Source organism: Amaranthus tricolor, chromosome 17, assembly GCF_026212465.1.
Source record: "Amaranthus tricolor cultivar Red isolate AtriRed21 chromosome 17, ASM2621246v1, whole genome shotgun sequence".
In the NCBI taxonomy this organism is placed as follows: domain Eukaryota; kingdom Viridiplantae; phylum Streptophyta; class Magnoliopsida; order Caryophyllales; family Amaranthaceae; genus Amaranthus; species Amaranthus tricolor.
The window spans coordinates 8,853,487-8,875,781 of record NC_080063.1 but is presented as its reverse complement, the minus strand read 5'-3'; the positions used below and the strand labels follow the sequence as shown (position 1 = coordinate 8,875,781).

Genomic DNA, 22,295 nt, shown 5'->3' with positions numbered 1-22,295 from the left:
AGAAAAAAGTCAAAAAGTCAGCTACTTTGTTCGATTTTTACCAACAACAAACAAATGTTCATGCTCAAACAGGGTCAACCCTCGGTTTGCTGTTAACCAACAATGAACAATGGTTTGACCCTGTTTGATAAGGTTTCCTTCGTTCGTTGTGTCTGTTACTAACAGCAAACAAAGAATGTTTGGCTTTTTGACTTCTTCTTTTCTCGACTTCTTTGTTCGCTATTACTAATAACGAATAAATATCCGCCTCAGCTTTGAACAAGCAAACACTTATTTTAAAAATTAAAATTTCCTAAAGCTTATTTTGAATTTTTTTTTAAAAAAATGAGCTTCTTAGTATTTTCAAATTTTTCCCGTGCAGTCTACAACTTTATTTAGTTGTGGGCTTTGATAATACTCCATTGATGAAAATTTGAATAAAATAAGATTATTTAACAACTTAATTCCAAAAATAAGTTTCGCAAAAACTTAATTCCCAAAATAAGCGTCCGTACATCCAAACCTAGCCTTGGAGTAAATCGTTGTTACTAACAGCGAAAGACAAAAAAAAAAAAATAAAGTAAAATAAAATAAAAGTCATAAGTCGCTGTTACTAACAGAGACTTAGGGAGTTGACCAATCAACTCCTTAAGTCGCTGTTAGTAACAGCTTCTTTAAGGTTAATTGGTGAACTCCTTAATCTCGTAGGGAGGAAGCAATTGAGAACTGAAAACCTAAAACGCATTAAGTCGCTGTTACTAACAACGACTTAAAATAAAATAAAATAAAATAAAATAATAAAAAAATTTATTTATTTATTTATTTTATTAAAGTCGCTGTTAGTAACAGCGACTTACTCCAGGGCTAGGTTTGGATGTACGGACGCTTATTTTGGGAATTAAGTTTTCACGAAGCTTATTTTTGGAATTAAGTTGTTAAAAATAATAATCCGAAAGTACGATCAATCTTTAGCCGCATTAAAATAGGGGAAGTTTGGGGAGGGAAAAAATTTAGATTGAGATGCAAAGAGGAGTTGTGAACTCATAGAAATGTGAAGCATTTGGGACTACCTTGATAAAAAAGAAAAAATTGTTTGAGGTATTAAGGGACAATCAAGGTTGACTTCTTAAGAACTTTGAAGATAATATGATACAGGAATTTTTATATGATGGTGTAATAAGAATTTTCCTTGTTTGCAATGGGTGTTGATTACATCTGGATTTTATTGTCTTCCGTTCTACAGAACTTGAACGCAAACCTTACCATGTGGAAACTCGGAACTTTGCCTCCAGCCTTGATTGCATTCAAGGGCCATGTTCATCCTATGGATCAGAAACCTCTTAAATGAAGTTATCCCTCTTTGTTAATTAAGTTAAAAATCATAACTCTGACTTGACCTCTTACAAAACATATCAACTTGATTTCAAGCCACCGAACTCGTTTACAGATTAAAAGTTTTTAACAATGACTACATCTTATCTTTTAAATCATACCTCAGTTTAAACTTTTAATTTATGAGTTGCTTATTTTCTATTAATTATAAAAAAATATGAAAATATTAAATAAATTAAGCTTATGTTATATAAATTTTCCTTAACTCTAAACTAACTCGTTTAATTAGATGAGTTATAAAAATTTATTTCGGGTTTAAAATTTTAACATTATCCTAACTCATTTAATAAGCTGATGTGATCGGGTACACCCATTCATCTAATTGAGTGATAAATGAGTGAATAAATATACTGTTCCTGAACATTTTTTCACATAAATAAAAGTCAAATGATATATTTTTTAATACTATTTGTTTAAAATTTCCCTGCTCGTTTCTTAGCATTAGAAAACTACCAAATTTGTAATTAAAACCTAAAATTCAAACACAATTTTGTTAATTAACCATTAGGTACTTTACACTCAAATTACATAATTACATGATTTTATATATATATATATATATATATATATATATATATATATATATATATATATATATATATATATATATATATATATATATAAAATGTAAAAATAATCATTTAACAGAGAAACACTAATTTTAAAAAGCTTATTTCTAATTTAAACAATAATCTCATGCAGTTAAATAAGAGCTCGATTAAATTGAGAGGAAACAAAAAAACACACTAAGAAGTCCTAGCTTGTTAGATATAGAAAAAATCCTGATTAAATCACCACAAAAGACAAAGAAAATAAATAAAATACAAAAGATAAAATGAAATTCCAAAATTTTTCCCATATCAAATCATGCCGCATAAGAATGATTTATTAAGTTAACAAATAACTTTAATTTACCTGACAAACTCAAACCATGATTCTGCGGTTCACAACAAAAATATTATGTGTATTTTAGTTTCTAGTCTGAAGAATAGACACAAAGATACAAAGCATTCTTGGATATAGACTAAGTGTAATTTTAATAATATTGTATTGCTTAAAAACATTGAAGAAAAGATCAACGAAAAATCAATAAACTCAATAACAAGTAGAACCCAATCCATCATTTACCTTACTCTGAAGAAAAAGATACAAACATTGGTTCATATATTTATTGTAATAAATAAATTGGCTGAATGGAAGGAAGCATTAGAAAGTAAAGGGTTGCGCATTAGTCGTACGAAAACGAAGTATTTGCGCTGTGATTTTGCGACACAAATTGATAATAATGCATTTAATGCGATGACAAATTACATAGTTTATTCATGAAATTAAATTAGTAGCACCTAACATTGCTTCTTAAATTTTTTTCTTTAACCTCTCTGTCTCTTACCTCCTATACCCTTTATTATCTTCTTCCTTTCTCAAGTGAAGTATATCGATTTTAAGCTTCTCTTTCTTTTTATCGAGCTTAATAATAATGTCTTTCTTTCCTTGTGTGCCCTATGAATCGACTCACCTATATTGTAGCTACATCGAATCCTTCATCATGGGAAAGTGGACAAGCAACATATTGACGGCTAGGATTAAAGTCGCTCTAATCACGATCATATTCGACTTTATAAACACAATGACAATGTTGTTCCATTGAATGAAGCTTTGATATCTACTAATAAAATAACATAATAACATTAATTAAAATTATTTAGAAATTAAATAATATTGTTAAGTAAATTAAATAATTAGTAAAAAAAAATGAGTATTCAACCTAAGTTCTAGAAATATACCTTAACTTCAAAACTATTATGATGTTTCTTTGGTTGATTTTGGATGGATGAAATAAGGTTACGTTTCAAAATAAGTATTTCATTTTTAATTTTAGATTTTAAATATGAAATTATTAATGTAGAATTGGAGAATGAGAAGGTTTGAAAAGTAATTGTCAAATTCTTATTTTTAACCACTTTTTATAATTATGGTGAATTTGACTCAAATCCAAATTAAAATTTTTTTTATTAGCCAAACACAAAATTTGAGCCAAATCTATATTTCAAATGAAATCATTATTCACAAACATAGCAGAAGCGACTTGGTGTGTAGTTATTGAACACTTTTTCGCTGTTATTAACAGCGAACATAATAACGATTAGTTATAACTGATCAGTAATTATAATAGTCCAATCGGTTAAATTATAATTTTTTTCAATATGCGATCAGTAATTGATCTTTTTAAGGTCATAATTGATATCTTTAAATTCTAAATTAATTTCTTTTATTAGTTATAACTGATCATTTAATTGTTTATTTTATATATAATTAGTCACTTTAAGGTCTAAATAGATTACTTTAACATCGAAATTAAAGACTTTTAAATAAATTAATTCATTTAAAGTTATTAAACTTGTAAGTAGAAATTGATCACTTTAATGTCAAAATTGATCACTTTTAAATCAAAATTGAAAATTTTTATTTTCTTTTAGAAGTTGTAAATAGTCATCTAAATGATCACTTTATATATTATTGATTACTTTAAGGTTTGAATTGATTACTACAACATCAAAATTGAAGACTTTAAAATAAGTGATTAATTTAAGATTAAGTAGAATTTGATTGTAGTATCAAAATTGATCACTTTTAGGTCAAAATTGAAATTTTTAATTTTAATTGATATAATTTTTTTTTAAAAATAAATTAATTGATACATTTAAGATTTACTTTAAGTAGAATTAAGGCATTTTAGATCAAAATTAGGTTAAAATTAAATTTTTTATTCTTTAATTTTTGAAATTCGAAAAATTTTTATTTTTAACATTTAGGCATATGAAGTGGTATCTCGCAAATTTTTGTGAAACTATGCAGGCTGAAATCTGAATATATAAAACGTGAAATTAGGGTTGTAAAGAAAAACCCTAACCGCGGAGAAGATCGAAGAACCTCACCTAATTTTGGAGAGCCGGAGTTGGAGAGAGAGAGAGAGAGAGAGAAGCGACAATGGAGGCTCATCAAGCTGCTCGAACTGTAAAGGATGTTTCACCTCATGATTTCGTCAAGGCATACGCTGCTCATCTCAAGCGATCTGGTAAGGTAATCATTTTAAAAACTTTATTCTTTGTTCAATTTCTCGTTTTCCTTTTTTTTTTTCTTCATATACAATGTTTATAATCTTTGCTGAGATGATTATCTGACTGTGTGAATCAATCTTTCTAGTTTGTTTTGTAAATAGCTAAATTTCACAATACTAATGTCCTTTATGTCAAATATTATGCGAATTTGTAAGACTTTGGATAGCTCCAGAATTGCATTTACACAAAACGATTCATAAACGATGTGATTGAATTTCCTGAAACTTGTTTTTTATGGTTTGTGTTATCAGCAACAATATTCTAGATTAAATCATTTCATGAATTTTGTCTCATTCATATTGTTGGAACTAGGGTTTTTTGCTCGGATTATTGACTTTAGTTCAAGTACCTGTGTCGAATGCTTGACAATCGGACATGGGTATGACACTTGGGAACTTTGATTTGGTTCAAAATATTGCGATATTTCATAAATAACCATGTCTGATACTTGAACCCATATTTAAGTCAAACATGGCATAACGGGCTAGGAAACGTAGGATTGGTGTGGGGCTTCTTTCTTACAAGTTATAACTAAGGATGTTGGTTGTACTCCAACTCAACTTCTTCACAGACCACAGCTGGAAACCTTGTTAAGTTTTTGGTAGGTTGATTTCTTTTGATATATGTTTGCCTCTTAGAGCTTTGTTTTTTGAACTTTTTTATGTAGGTTTATTTTTTAATAGACTGGTTCCTTGACTCTTGAAATACGTTATGCGCTTGTAAGTTATGCTCTCAATTAATGCGTTTTTTGGACAGATTGAGCTTCCTCCATGGACTGACATTGTTAAGACTGGTGTCTTGAAGGAGCTTGCTCCATATGACCCTGATTGGTACTACATTAGGGCTGGTAAGACTTACTTAAATGTTCTCAAGTTTCAATAATTTTTGGGTTTATGATGATTTTCTCTTTTTAAAATTAAATTGAAATGTTGCTTATTTGTGCTTTTCTTGTTAGCTTCAATGGCAAGGAAGATTTACCTGAGAGGTGGTCTTGGTGTTGGTGCTTTTCGTAGAATTTATGGTGGAAGCAAGAGAAATGGGAGCCGCCCACGCCACTTTGGCAAGAGCAGTGGTGCGATTGTGAGACACATCCTTCAACAGCTAGAGCAGGTTAAAATTGTTGAGATTGATCCTAGAGGGTGAGTTTAACTCAATTTTATTTCTTCTTGCAGTATATTTACTAATAGCTAACTGCTGTCTGGAAAACATGAACCATTTAGAAATCCGAATTCATTGAAGGCTTCAATTTATAAATCACTAGTTAGAACCATAGTTTCATCATGTAAAGATGTGGAGAATAAACTGCTAGATGATTTGAAGGTTTTCTTCTCTTGTGGATGTTGGTATGTCTTAATTTGGCAGGTTTAGAAAATAAATAAGCTGATTCTGAAACATAAACTATTTATTACTAGATTCCATTACTTATTTTTAAAACAAAGAGGATGTAATTTGTGAAACAATTAGAATTTGTTGATCCAAAAGCTTTTAAAATGGAACTAAGATATTAAATCATGATTGCAATTCGACTGTCATATTTATTTGTCTTTCTAAATTTAGATAGGCTATTTTGTTTCTAATTCTTCTTGGTAGTGTCAAAGCTAGTTTTCATCAAATACTCAATTGGGTTACTATAGGTCAACTCTTTCTGTTAGAAGACATGCCCTGTTTTGCTGCAGAGCAAAAGTAGAATAGCCTGATTATATTACTCGTCTTACCGTATGGTGTCTTTAATTTGGCTCAGTGGGAGGAAAATCACGTCTAGTGGACAGAGGGATCTTGACCAAGTTGCTGGTCACATTGCTGTTGCTGCTTGAGAATAGTATTACAGACAAATATCCAAGGATGGTGATACATGGAAGCATACATGGCAGTTATTATCTGTTAAATTTAGGGTTGATTGGTCTGATGAGCAAAGTATGTGTAACAATTTTGTTTGCTGATGGATGAATTAATTGTCGGATTAATTTTTTTTAATCTCTTCGCTTATCCTTGAAACACTTTCAGATAGTATTTATTAAGGCTTCTATGAACGACTTTTACAATTTTGGATTAATAGTATAAGTACTCATTAATTCTATGCTTAACAAGTTGACTTACACTTCAATCATTGTACGCTTTTAATGCTTTAATGAATATAATAATATTTTTACTTCACAAATTTGTGCATGAAATGGTCTTACCATGAGATATGTCTTATGTATGGTTAAATATCCCAATAATTAAAACTTTTAGTTCATGAAGTTTTTATTTTGAGGTTGTCTCACAAGACGAGTTATTTTACTTTTATTATTAGAATTTTATAAACAAGGACTAATCTATGCTTTTAATGCGTTAATAATTGAATAAATGCAAAATATAAAATTTTTAACATGTCTTTATAGCGACTAAAAATTTATACTTCTTTTGTTTTTTTTTTTTGTCTATTTTACTTTTTACATGTTTTTTAATGTAAATTTTGTGTTTTAATATTTTTAAATATGTAGTATAAAATTTTTTAAATTTGTATTGTGAAAAAACAATTTCACTTATTAAGATGAATTTAATAAGATTTAATATGAATATATTTTGTCATCAAAATATTATTGAAAAACTTTATATAAATTCTCTCTTCTTGAATGGAAAATTTTTAACAAACAAATAAACCAAAGGTATCAAATTTATTTGCCTTAAGATTCTATCTTTCAGATTAATCTTATTTCGTTTTTGCTTTGTGCACAATTATTAAGAGATAAAGAGAATATTAAATGTATTTATAAGTATATATATGTCATACTAATATTATTTTTTTCTCTCTAAAAGTTTTAAGGTAAAGTAGACATCTATATTTATATTTCATATACTATGCATTATTGTCAATGATAAATCATCATTAAATATTTATTTTCATTAATTTTAATCAAGATATATTTCATGATATATTCCATCGTAAATATACATAGATATTCAATGAGATGGGCTAATATTCAATGACATATATCAGAAATAATGAAATAATTTAGTTTATTTTAAGAAGTTCTAGTAATCATAGGATAAACATTTATAGTCTGTTGGTAGGTTGGATTGTTTATTTTTTGTTATATGAAAAGGATAATAGAGCTTTAGGAATAACACAAATTTTTACTTAAGACCGTCTATATAAAAGACGTTTTAAGTTTGGGCTGACCCAATTTATAAATTAAAAAAAATAAAATAACTAAATTTTCTAAACACGCACTTCTCTTAACTTTTCAACTTTCATTTTCAGTTTTCATTTCACTATTTCCTGACATAAACTACTCATGGTCCTCTCTCAAACTCCATTTGTGGTTTTCAATCTACATCTTTCTCTCTCAAACTCTATTGTCTTTTATTTTCTGTTTATCTTCTTCAACATTTGAAAGACCATCAAAGGTATGTATTTATGCTTCATCTTCACCATATTCGTTTTCAAAGCTTTCATTTTCATTTTTTTGGGTTAATTGTGTTATATATTAGTTGGAATTACAATCATTTTATTTTTCTTAAAAAACAATTAAGCTTTATCGATGGTGGAAATAGCGATGTTGAATAAGACAACAATGATGGATATAGTGATGTTGAAGAAGTAAAGTAAGTTGGTGTTTAAACGCAATTAAAGTTTGTAGTTTAATATTTTAATATTTTAAATTTGTTTTTTTTTTATTTTACTTGTTCTTGATTTTAGGGTTGAAAAATTGGAAAAGATAAGTGATGGTGTTGTCTTGACTTTTATATTCGCAAAGAAGATCAAAAAGATTCATTCTAAGCATCAAAATGACAACCCTCAGCAGTCAAAAGTGGCTGATTAAGTACCCAAATAAAGGGCTTATAGTAGCTGGAATTATAATATTATGTATTTAGATTTATAATATTGTGTATTTGAGTTTATAATAGTGGTATTTGTCATATTGTTATGTATTCATATTTGAGATTATGTTGGAATTATAATAGTGCGTATTTGGATTATAATATTGTATATATAGGTTTATAATAGATTGTATTTGTGTTTATATTTGTGTGTTGTTTATAATATTTTGAATTTATAAAGTAATGTCATAATCCCAACTAAATAATGTTATACCCCCAACTAAACAATGTTATAATCACAATTAAACTATGTTATAACCCTTAATAAACTATGTTGTAATCCCAATTAAACTATGTTATAACCCCAATTAAACAATATTACACTCCCAGCTACATTATGTTATAAAACCAACTAAAAATGATATAACCCACACTACACAGTATTATACTCTCAACCACATTAACCTATGTCAAATGTTCACGGTTATAATACCAATTATATTATTGTATAATTACAAATATACGTTCTTATAACACAAAATATATTATGTTATAATCCCAAATATATGTTGTTATAATCCAAAAATATATTATGTTATAACCCCAAATATTTTTTGTTTTAACATCAAATATTATATTATGTTATGGCACTAAATATAAGTTATTATAACCCCAAATATACTATGTTATAACTCCAAATATATTATGTTATAACCCCAAATATATTACAACTACACAATGTTTACTCCCAATTACATCAACCTATATCAAATGTTCATAGTTATAATATCAACTATATTTTGGTTATATCCCCAAATATATGAATATAACCACATACTTTTATTACAACTCTCCAAAAATTAGTCATTGTTGTCTCTTCAACGTCACTGTTTTTCACCATTAATGAACCTTAATTTAAGAAAAAAAAATTAGAAGAACCACAATAACTTTTATTACCTTCTCCAAATAGTATACATTGTTGTCTTCTTCAACATTATTGTTTTTTCACCATTGATGAAGCTTTATTTTTTTAAAAAAAAATCACAATCGAATTCAAGCATCATTTCTTCCATTGTTAGACAATATTTTCAGGCTGTAGAAGGTTTGTATGTTCGATGGTTGAAGAAGGGAGATGAAAAATCTAATTTATTAATAAATGATGTTTTATTTTGCTTGGGAATAGACAGTTAATTAGAAAACTTTTCATCTTTCAAAAAGACAATAATTTTCTTCTCTTGGAAATGACACGCGCATGATTTTTTAAAAACAACAGTTTCTTTTTTAAATTAAGATATTTTCTAAATATAGTAAGTTGAGAATGTGAGTTGGGCTCTTTTGAGAGGCGTCTATACTATAGACAGTCTCTCAAGAGAGGGCCTATAGGAATAAAGATCATGAATAAGCCCATCTCAAAAACTTGGCATAAAGAGCTCTGATTAAAGAAAATTTGAAATAAATGAATGTTTTTTCTTAAAAAGAATTTGAAATTAAACTTGGAAAAATTTTAATTCATAGAATAAGATCTAAGATTAGGCCTCGCTGTTAGTAACATCAAACAAGAGAAAATTGGTCAAAAAATCAAGCAAAGCTTTGTTCACATTGCTAACAACAAACAAGTACTCCATATCTATTTTTTCAATAAAATGCGTAAATTTAGAAAAAAAAATTTGATTTTAATTTGTTTCTCATTTTAATTTATCTCTATTTCTTAATTTCTTCCTAATTGTACTTAATTATTGTCTTATTTATCTCCAAAATTCTTTTCATTTTTGATATGTTCCTCTTCCTAATTTCTCTATATTTTCGGCTACGATAGTCTTGTGATATATTAGTTATTTATCTATATAATTTTCTTTATTTTTATTTTGTTTAATAATTATTTTCATCAAATTAAATCTATCATTACAAAATTTTATAAGTTGTGTAAGTTAAATAAAATCTGAGTTGACAATAACTTAAAAATCTGCTTAATTTGAGGATAATAAAATTATAGCAATAGTTATAATTATTTGATTTTCAATAATATTATACTTATTTTTTTTCCATAATACATGTGAGTTTATAAATGTATCATCAAGGAGAGAATGTAAATTTTGTTTGGACATAGATTCGGAAATAAGTATTTTTAGGAGAGATTGTAAATTTTGGAAAAGCGCTTATGGCTCAATGGATAGAGTATTTGCATGTTGAGTAGAAGGTTTGGGATTCGATCTTTATTGAGCGCAGGTATTAGCTGGGAGGTTTTTAGACTGTGTGCATCCTCTTTACTTCCTTTTGAAGGGAAACAGATATGGTTTGTCCACATCTTTCAGGAAAAAAAAAACCCCATCCGGATCCTACCTTTTGCGTACCTTTACTTTTAAGAGAGAAATTAGGAAATAAAGATAAACTAGAAGGATAAACAAGTCAAATATGAAAAAAAAAAATTATATTCTCTATTATTCGCTATTAGTACTAATCAAACTTAGTGCTAATTAATTGTTTTCGGTCGGTAACGGAAACATTAATAAAAACAAATCAATTTTGTAGATTGTATTTCATTTGTTTTTCATACAATTGAATTGCTCAAGCTAATAACAAAAATTTAATAATAAAATTAAGCAGTGTCAAAATTAAACTAAATGATGATTGAAGGAGGTATTGTTGGATTAACATCTTAGTCCTTGTACTTTACTCCTTGTTGTCATCTCTGTTCATGAAAAAAGTTTATGCATACGTTGGATTAACATCTTACTAAATTATATAATAAAATCTTTTGAAAAATTACCTTTAATACTAAATTATATAATAAAATCTTTTGAATATCAAATAATCACATTTTAACCTATAAAAATGCAATATTTGGCAAAATTCTATAAAATCGCCATTTGAAATTTTCTAATTTTTTTATAATAATGTATGATATGATATGATGATATGATTTGATATTGTGGTTTGATGGTTGTGTTTATTATATCACATAACTTCTTGTTAATATCCCGAGGCAATGTAACTCGGCCATGAAGATGTTAAGATAGTTTAGTCGATCTATTACAATTACGGCCTGTTTGGTTGATGGTAATGAAGTAATGGGAATGAAATGTTGTAATGGCAATAGTAATGAAGGAATGGATATGCGAATTGGTAATGGAGATTCTTTTGTTTGGTGTGCATGACTAAAGAATGGTAATGGAAGATAATATTCCATTGATTGCATTTGGTTGTTAGTAATAATTAATAGTAATGACTCTTAGTTTCATTATTGTATATTTGTATCTAAAAACATTATTGTATTTAAATTATTCTATCTAATGATTCTTTTTTTAATAATAATATTTTTTTGGATAATTACATACATTACCTTTTTTTTCTTCATTATTTTTTTTCTTCAGCTCGAAACAACTTTACCTTATTTTATTACCACAGTAATACTTCATTACCATTACAGCTTAATACCAGGTTGTTTGATGGTAATAAAAATGGCCCTTTTTGGTAATTTTATTACCTTATTTTATTACCATCCTTTACCATTGAAGGCATCCAAACAACCAAATTTTTTATTACTTAATTTTATTATCATTACCGCCCTCTAATACCATGTACCAAACGGGCCGTTATATGTATATTGTGAAACTTTGACAAGTGATTAATGAAATTGGTGATTCTACAAGTTTCCGAGTTATTTATTCAGTAACTTCAATTTTTCGTGTGTTTGGCTTGGTCTCTTCACTAATAAATAACAAAAATAGGAGCATTTAAAAAAAAAAATCTATAATAGGATTATAAAATTTTCAAATACTATACAGAACAAATAAAATCACAAAAATTAGAATAAGTTTGTAATATTTCCTAACATAAATCAAAATCCAAACACTAGAATGTATTTGTAATTGTATCCACTGTTTTGTTGAATCGGCTGACTAACAAGAGTATATATTAATTTTGTTGATACAAATCAGAATAATATAAAAGAAATCCAACACAAAAATTTACTAGAATAAATTGTTACTACTAATTATCTATCATTGATTTCATTACATATGTTGATCGTCTTCTGGTAAGTTTTACTTTTATTTTTTTTATTTTGATTTTGTTTGTCAAAAGACAAAGATATAATAAAAAATTAAACGCTTTTTTCATTTAAAATAATTAATTTCCTTTCTCACTGAAGTTTATCATTTATTATTATTTTTATTAGTATGTATGATATGATTCTAGGTTAGGGATATAAATTTACTATAAATAAATTTTAAAAAATACTTTAACTAATTTAGCTCTTGTTTTTAAAAAATCAGATTCAAGTTAGGTAAATATTATCGTGTAATCTCAAAAAAAAAAAAGAATCTTCCACTAAAATAATTATATTTGCGAAGACTTTCTAAAGATCAACATTTTTATTGGTATGTTATGTATGATATAATTGATATGATAACATCAACATAGACATTAAACTATTTTCAATTTTTTACAATAATCTCTTCTAAAAATCCAACAAACTAGCATATTCACACCTAACAATACTCGTCTAACAACAATTTAAACCCTCTACATTGAATCATAAACTTATATTTTTAATATCTTTTTCTTGTAAAATCTAGTAGTACTTGAAACACTCACTTAAAATATGAATCATGAATACTTAATATTTGCATATTCACACATAACAATTAGGTACTCATATTTGATAATTTTTATATAGGAGGAAGAAGAGAAAAATGTTGATTATAAACAGAGGCAAAATTGAATGAAAGAATCATGACATTTTCAAGCACATGAGGAGGCAACAATCAATTGCTTGGTTGTGTAGTATGTTTAAGTTTTCTCTCCTAATTCATGAATCATGATGGTGCATGAATATAATCATTCAAGTCATTCCAAGATAAACAACACTTGATCTTCTTCTGTTGCGGAAAATGGAATTTTGGATCTTTCGGAATTGTTGGCTGTTTCTCCGACCTGAGAAATCGTACGCAGAATCAACAATCAAATCCGTAATCTTTCTAGCTTGAAACATACTGCCATGAAATGGATTTTTACCTCTTAGGGATGAAAGGTCTGTCAAAATAAGGCATTGGTTGAGCTTTCGGGACGAGTTCCTTTCTTAATCTTCTTATCTCTTCTTCCTCTTCCAACTGTTTGTTAACCAGACATTATTTTTACTTGATCCATTTTTTTTTGATATCAACGTTAATGTAAATCTTTTTAAATCTTGAATAGATATGGAGTAATGTATTTACCTTCTGTTGCCTCTCTCTTTCCATTTTATATTGCTCTATCATCATCAATTTTTCAGCTACCTGATAATTAGACTAACAGTAGGTTAGCATCAAGTGATCCAGAAAAAAGTGAGTAATGCAATGTTTTTAATATATCACATTGCTTGAAACTTGAGCGATGATAATGAGAATGACAAAACAGAGCACAAATAGCTTAAAACACAAAAGTAAATCGACAGGATAGCGTAAAATTACTTATTTTTATTATTTATGACCATGAAATGTAATCATAAAAATGAAGGACATGGACTTTCAAGATAGAGGAAGCGTGTCTTTGCGACAGGATTGTGTGAAACTGCTGATTCGAATAGTTGTGATCATGTATTGTAATCAAAATATGGACGCGGATGCTTTCTAGATAGAGGAAGTGTCTGTCTTGCGACAGGATTGCGCGAAACTGCTTGTTTCTTATAGTTGTGAATTGTGATCATGAAATGTAGTTAGAAAAAACAAAGGACAGTTTCAAGTTGTGCTACTGGTCAAATGCAAAAGCCAATTGATTGTCAATTAAGGGACAGAGTGAAATGAGGTCTAAAGTAACATAAAGTAGAAGAATTGGTTGAATGCCTCGTTCAAAAAAAGGTCAAATGCCTATACAAATTCATCTTCAGCAGATAACCCATCACCAATTAATTGATACACTGTTTGACTTAGTGGTTGTTCTTTTGATGAAGGATACGATTAAATGATTAAATGACTAAATGAAGGTGAATTCAATATCGTACCTGGTGATCAAACTCCGCACGTTCTACAGCCCTTACATCACTATGCAGTTTCAAGTCAATTGGCTTTGTACACTCTTTGATTGTCGGCTTTATCAGACACTGAGATACAGTTACCAAATAAGCCAAGTTAGCACATATGCAATTACATTAAACTCAATTTCAAGGTATCGGGTAAAATAGAAGTGCTTTTGATCTGTTATTATTCAGTTGTGGCTCACCTCAGGCTCATCAGTTGTCCACGGAAGGCCTTGTGCAATTGGTATGCGCTGCTTCTCCTCTTCAATCATCATCTCCTGCAACTTCTTGACAAACTCCTCTTCCTTCATTTTCCCTCTTTGCTGGAATAGATGTAAGGAAGCCGATCATGAAACAACAAAAATGGTAGGTGAAAATGATGGTAAGGAAAGCAACAATGGTGGAAAAAGAAGAGTTAACAGAGACACATAAACGAGACACATGTTCACAAAGGGTTATTGAAAATCCGACTTGCTGTTTACGGCTACAAGCAGAAGAGAGATAGAAGAATAACTGGAAAAGAAAAAAGTTAAATGAAGATTAAAATCATAAGGTCTTATTTACTTGCTGTTCATACATTTACAATGCATAATAGCTGAAGATTACCCAGTGTCTCACATGGGGCAAGAAGCAACTAGTAATAACTACTGCTTTAAATTTGGAAGAAGAGTGAAAACGGCATAAGAGAATCTCTTTTTTTTTTTTTTTTGTAAAAATATGGGCTCTGTTTCGAAGTCAAGTAAGTTGCTGCCCAGAGGAACTACAATTCATAAATACCTACTTAAAACAAAAGTCCATCCTTGCAGCTAAAAGCTAAGTCCAAGGTCACTCAGTTTCAGCTCCAACAGTCACAACACACAAGTACTTTAAAGTAAACTTGTGTCTAGCAGACAAACATTAGATTGAAAAAAGATGACCCCAAAAGTCTTTTTCATCATAAAACTACTATGCTACCAAAACTCAAGTTGAAACAACTGCATATGGAAAAAGTTCACCGACTAAACCAAAGAGTAATGAGAAAGTCTTGTATCAAGTCCATACTATTTTAGTGTGCATCAACCTTAAAAAGTACTAAAATAGTAAGTATTCTTACTTGACAAGTTGTCACCAAGTATAATCATTGGAAAAAACTTGCTATGTGGACCAAGTCTATACAAGACTTTTACAAGAGTAACATAGTTGATGAACATCTATCTAGAGCAGGGGCGGTTCTAAGGGTGTGCGAGGTGTTCGACTGCACAGAGCCCCCGCATATAAAAAGTCTCAAATATCAAAAAACAGATAAATGCACTTGTATTGCATAGAAGAGCAGTTGGAAAAGGTTTCATATTCCAACCTTAAAAGGTATTAAAATAGTAAGTATTTTTACTTGAAAAGTACAACCAATAATCATTGGAAAAAACTTGCTATCATTAGTTGTACACTAAATAGTGTGGTTCAAGTCTATACAAGAACTTTTACAAGAGTAACATAGTAAATGAACATCTATCTAGAGCAGGGGCGGTTCTGAGGTGTGCGAGGTGTTCGACAGGGCCCCCGCATATAAAGAGCCTCAAATATTAAAAAATAGATAAGTGCACTTGTATTGGATAGAAGGGCAGTTGGAAAAGGTTTCATATTCCACACAAAGAGTAAGGGATCAAAACACAGGAGACATATTTTTCTTATTTTGAAAAGAAACAACAATGTGATCTTTGTCAAACATTAATGCGTTTATGGAAAATAGGAACTATTTTTGCCCTCCTTGCTCCCAAGAACAATAAATCTTATGCTTAACCAACTTAACTCTCATCCTTTTCAATTTACCCAACCTCTTCATTTTTCGTTCTTCCCAACATGTGAGTTGGAGGTCACTCAGTAGCCAACACAAATTCAGGATTGAGATTGAAGCTAAAGTTGATGGTATAGATTTTTCAAAACCATTGATGAGGGCGAGGTTGGAGGAATCAAACACATTAACAATGTCCTCAGTGGTGAAGAAGCTCAAAGGTATGAAAAAATTAAGTCCAGTAAATCTTAAAGTATAATTTAATTTGAATTACTTTTGTAAATTACATTTTTTCATGTCAATTGTTAATTGTTATGTTCTATAAATTAATCGTTGTGAAAGCTAAAGTATTTATGTCCATGTAAAGGATTTCTAAGTGAATTTTGACAATAACTATTGTATTGGTTGAGATCTCTATTATGTAGAGAAGTTTTTCGTAGAAAAATTGTAGGTTGTGCTTTAAGAGCACGAGCTTTTGATTAACATAAATGAGCATTATCTGGTGTTTGAGTATTAAATTGCTAATGTACGATGGATACGAGATCCTATACTCCAAGCTATTATAAAAGGCCCCATATTTCAAACTAATTTTTTTTCCTATTCTAAATTGTTAAAAGAAGGCCCCTAATAGGGCCTCCAATTAATTTGCTTCACCCCTAATCTAAAGAGGTCAAGTTAGAAGATGATTAACCTCTAAAACTGCACCATAGAAAAGGGCCAGGTACCCCCATTCCCAATCATAAATATCATGTTCCAGTGATTAATCACTAGTAGCTAAAATCAATAGCCAGTTAACTTCCCTAAAGACTCTAGAGCGGTTTATGGAGATAATAATGCCATACTAGAGTGGAAAGTGATCAATCACTACAATAGTATGAAAATGATGAACAAATCCAGCATCAAAGGGTGAAACACCCCGTGCATACTAGAGGCACATCGATTCATATGGAACGAGTGTTCCAATCCTTTGAAAGTGAAAGCAATATCTTATTTCCCCATCATTGATAAAATTCTCTAAGTTAGCTCATCCTTAAGGAGAGAGAAACATCAAGAAATACGAGAATCATGTTGCTTAATCCATTTTGTCAATAACTATATCTACAAAACCCTCCGCATTACAAATTCATCTCAATCACTTATTCATATATTTGAAGAGAAGTGTAATAGTCCACAAGTAATTTCCTCAAAAAACAGAGAGCATTGATTAAGACTTGGTCACCCTTAATCTTCCTACTAAATTGATAATTTGAGCTTGTACACAAGACCATAAAAGAAAAGAGTTGACTTCACACAGACCCAATGAGATTCCATCCTAAAACCAATTGGTCATAGGATGAGTAGCCAATAAAGTATACGTTTGTCAACCTCCTAAAAAGTCCATACGGGATCACATGTGAGTTACTAGTTTTTCCAACATAAGTGGAATTTGCCACGAGAAAAGAGATCATTCCTTGACGCAATTATTCATTTACTAATTCATACCTCTGTCCTTAGTCTAAATGGTCGCTGTGATGTGACTCTATGCTGCTGCTTCTTCTTCCACTTTCTTCCACCAACAGTTCCAGAAGAGAATGAGCCCTAAACATCAAATAATTCCAAATTATTTGCCTCAAACAATGTCCTACAGAAGACTTATATTGCAGAAAGCCAAAACAGTAAAAACAAAAAGGATGGTTCTTACACTCCTACGGCTTCTCCGACTTCCAATAGAGCTTCTGCTTGACCCACTACAAAAGAAAATCATATTAAGAATGCATAATTAAAATCAAAAACATTGAATCCTAACACAAAATATGTAATTTTCAAAATTCAAAAACCCCAAAAAACGACCTACCTGTCTCTACTACTATCCAATGAAGAGGAGACTTTGGCATCCAATCCCAAGCTTTCAGCATTGAAAAATAATTCTCCAGGACAAAATGAAGACGACGATTCCTTCGTCTCAGGATCTATAGACGGTTCCTGCAAACCAGGCAATGCCCATTTAATCCCTTCCTTATTATCCCCTTCCTCTTTGTCATTCTGTGATTCCTTAGGAATTGTTAAAAGTTTCTCAAATGCTTTAACCAAATGCAATACTCTCCCGGAGCCTGGTTCTGGAACACTTGCTCTTGCTTCCTCCATTAATATATCCCTTCTTCTCTTGATTGTTGAACTTCCAATCCCTTTTGGAGATTCAGCCATCTCTGGTTTACAAACGCCAATTTCATTGGAACCCCGTTTGTCGCTTTCGTCATCACATTTCTCATTCCTACTTTGAATTTCTGTTTTCTCAGATTTGAGATTGTTCTCTTTTGGTATTTCGACATAGGTTTCACCAAAATCTTCATACTCCTCAACCCCGACACTTTTACTTTTGAAAAACTCTTCCTGAGAAGCCCTTAAATTCTCATAAGCAACACATAAACACTTCCCGTTGAATTTATCTTTACACTTACAATTGGGATGTGATTCTTGTTTCTTTACATTGTTTTTCTTCGCCACAAAAAATTTCCTCTCTCTGATCTTCTTCTTAGGAGATAAAAAGGTAGGATTAGGGTTTTTGGTGGCTGATTTTTGAGTATTTGGCGATTTTAGTTTAGTACCGCCAGGGGTTTTGAGATTAGGGTTGGAATTCTCCTGATTCTTTATTTTCATAGAAACATTAGATCGATCAGCTTGTGCGTCTTTTGTTGGAGTCGCCATTGTAGAGAGAGAAACAGAGACTAAAAGAGTAAAAGTGTAAGAGAAAAGAAGTGGTTGTCTCAATGGGTTGAATGTGAGAGATGAAGAACAAAGAAATGGTGAAGGAATGGAGAAAAAAGTGAACGTTGCACCCGGCGCTCCATGACCATAACGGCTAGTTACTCTTTTTATTTATTATTGATTGATTTTCTTTTTTTTTCTTATTATAATAATTGAAGTTTTTTTTGTTGAATAGTTTACACTAACCGTTGGATTTGGCGTGTTTCACCACTCTATTTATGGGATTATGCATGGTTATAGACTTATAGCCCTTAAAGGTTAGTTTGCAATGAATCTAATTATTTTGGACCCATGACTCATGTTTTTTAGTTTTAAAGTTGATGTCGTATTTATTGTTTGGATTTACATTATGTTTGGATGGAAAGAAATAAAAAAAAAGAAAAAAAAAAGAATTTGAAGGATGGAGGTCTTAGGTAACAAAATGAAAGGGAAAAGATTTAAATGAGAGCGATTTAAACGGATTAAATGAATGATTTTTATTAAAATATCACTCATTCTAAAGTTAAAAAAATTTAAAGGAAAAACTTTAATCTCCCTTCGTTCCTTTTCTTTTCTTCTAAACAAACAAAAATTATTTCTATTTCATTTTTCTTTCCAAAGGCTTGAATAATTGACTTAACATATGTGTCCAAATCAAATAGGACAAAATCACTTTTTAATAATTTTTTTTATATTTTTACTAAAAACTTATGAAAAAATTAAAAATATTAATTTGATTTAAACATTTTATGATTTATATAAAATAAAATATGTGCATTACACTCTTAAAACACCTCCATTTGCCATTATCTGCAAGCTTTAATAGTCTCTTTTTCCATCATAGTATAGTAGTTTAACTGTCATCTTTGTAATTGAAGTTTTTTGGTTGAGATGCAATCATGTAAAGGTGTCTGGGTCATCTTTCCATACTGCTGTGTCGGAATGTGTTATGTTCCTTGCAGTGTGTGCAGGTTCCGATTGTGATAAGTGTAGTCTCAAGTGCTGATCAGCTGTTCAATGACCATGTGCAGAGATCAAGTGTGCAGTCAAAAGATCCTTGTGTTCTGTTGTTGTCAGATTGCCTCTTTGTTGTGTTTTTTAGCACCTGGGTTTTATATTAAGTTGTTATAGAGTTTTTTAGGTAGTTATAACTAAGCCAAAGTCATCTTGCTATCCAACTAAATGAAATAAAATCATAGTCTTAAACTATCAATCACATCACGGTTGATTAAAAAAAGATCAGTGGTCTTCTAATCTAAGCTGCTCAAATGATTAGTATTTAGTACTTGGTGCGCTCGAATGGGTTGCCTAGCCTGCTATCAAACACTCACTCAATAAATAAGATCGCCTGCTTGTTGGAAATATTTCACATGTGAGAAAGATCTCACATCGCTAAACAAGTGGGTTATAGACTTATTTATAATACTTGATGGGTGAATCTCCTAAAACCATATGATTTTGGGAAAGAATAAACCTTATCAAGTGTGTATGCAAGTCAATGATCGTTACGCGGAGGTTTGTAGGCCTGAGCCAATGGATGCCCCGTGGGTATATATATCAAACACTAGTCTAGGCCATAATATGGCCATAATTTGGTAAAAACCGCGTAATTTTATTTGTTTATTTAGCTTGTCCATTGCCTATTTTATTTAAATTACTCGAACAATTGGTCTAGTTCATTGTTTGCATAAACTGTGACACCTTCAAAATAAGTCAAACTTTTGAAAACACTTTTAATGAAAAACATGAGCCAAAACCAACTCATGTGAGTGTTACCGCCACATCTATTTCTAATTAAATAAATGTAAGGCTTAACGAATAAGAAATAACTTAATAACTTTAAATCCAACAAATGGTCTTACAACATAAGATCTGACTTAAACGCAATCTATGTCAATATAAAATTTAAACAACTTACGGTAAAATTTAAACTGCAATACGACTCTAATAAAAACTATGTTTCTAGGTGATCTTCACTCCACGATTCACACGCAATCAATAATCTGCAACATAAGATTGCAAGAAAAACAAGTGAAAAACTCCCAAAATCAGGAAATTGAGTAATTCCAACTGCATCCCATAAAACAATTAAGTTTCAAAATGATTTAAGAAAATAAAATATAATCAAATTGAAAATAATTTAAAAAATAATATATAGCTGAGTTTAAAAAAAAAAGAATTTGTGAAAACAATATATATAATATCACATAAACCAATTTATTAATTTGATATTTAATAATGACAAACACATAATCAATTTTTAATTTGAAGGAACGAGAACGCTAGTAGGCCGAGGCTTTACCCCTATACCTACTTCATCAAAAGGTCGTCACCCCAAATAATTCAAGGCTAGCAGAGTAGTCTCAGGGAACTCTAGTGTGCACACCTTTCTACTTGATCACAACAAATAGAAGGAAGACCATACATCGTATCAAGTATCAGAAATAATAATACATGTCGGCAGCTATACTAACCAAACAGGACAACCTGTTCATTACCCTTATACTTGGATCACAACATATATGAGAGCTTCATTTCCCTCGTGTTACCCTTTACGTGATTTAATATATTTTAATAATTAGTCGCGTGCACACAAAAATATAATCAAACATACATTATACATTTTATTTCATGATCATAGGTTTTCCCAAGAAAAATATATCTCAAGAATATTCAATTGCAATATTAATATCATAATATTTTTCTCCCAAATTCAATCGCATTTAAAATCAATATTAAAATAATAATTTAATTTTCATCAAAATAATAATATTGTAAGTATTTCTCTTTCAAATTAAACCGTATCTAATTTCGTTGTCAAAATAATAATATAAATTTTATCAAAATAGTAATTATAAATTCAAGTTTGACAAAAATAATAGTAGATATAATTTGAGAATATATATAAAACATAATATCATATAAAATAATGTCATATAAAATCATGTATTCTATTTAAACACATTCATGTAGTTAAAATTTTAAAGATTAGTAGTAATAATTTTAAAAGAAAAGGACAAAGTTTAAATAATAAAAGGATTATAAAAAAAGAAAATATATATAAAAGTGCTTTAGAAAACTTAGGAAATTTGGTATTGATTACCAATACCCACGAAAAGAAACAGGGGAAAGAAGAGAGAGGAGGAGAAAAGGAGAGTGAGAGAAAGAGGGAGAAAGAAGAAGGTGTCGGCCGGCGGTGGCTCTTGTGGCCGCCGTCGCACGCCGGTGGTATCCGGTGACCGCCGTATCGCCAAAAAACTAAGGTCTGAAATACTTTCTTTTTTTTTCCATTTTTCAAATAAAAGATGGGTATTTTTAAATTAATAGCATAAATTTTTTTGGGTTTTGAATAAAAAAAAATTTCAAACAAATAGATGAAATTTATACCTTTAATATCAAAATCTTGCCTTTTCTTGATTAAATTTTAAGCAATTGAGATATGGAGGAACTAGTTTATAGGAGAAAAAGGAAGTGAGTAATAATATAAATGAACTAAGGGTAATTGGTTTAATTT

The 22,295-nt window shown here is 29.8% G+C and overlaps 2 protein-coding genes across 2 annotated transcripts; one reads left to right on the top strand and one right to left on the bottom strand.

Moving 5' to 3' along the window:
• The first annotated feature begins 4,197 nt into the window (after positions 1–4,197).
• On the top strand, positions 4,198–6,635 carry LOC130804545 (40S ribosomal protein S19-1). Its single transcript, XM_057669015.1, has 4 exons — positions 4,198–4,452; positions 5,247–5,337; positions 5,446–5,629; positions 6,232–6,635. The coding sequence occupies exons 1-4, from the start codon at positions 4,360–4,362 to the stop codon at positions 6,302–6,304; spliced, it is 441 nt and encodes a 146-aa protein (XP_057524998.1). The 5' UTR covers positions 4,198–4,359; the 3' UTR covers positions 6,305–6,635.
• A 6,113-nt stretch (positions 6,636–12,748) lies between these two features.
• On the bottom strand, positions 12,749–18,898 carry LOC130804668 (microtubule-destabilizing protein 60-like). Its single transcript, XM_057669196.1, has 8 exons — positions 17,892–18,898; positions 17,739–17,784; positions 17,540–17,635; positions 14,493–14,612; positions 14,275–14,373; positions 13,511–13,570; positions 13,311–13,405; positions 12,749–13,229 (listed from the first exon to the last, which is right to left on the bottom strand). The coding sequence occupies exons 1-8, from the start codon at positions 18,740–18,742 to the stop codon at positions 13,112–13,114; spliced, it is 1,485 nt and encodes a 494-aa protein (XP_057525179.1). The 5' UTR covers positions 18,743–18,898; the 3' UTR covers positions 12,749–13,111.
• Positions 18,899–22,295: the final 3,397 nt, after the last annotated feature.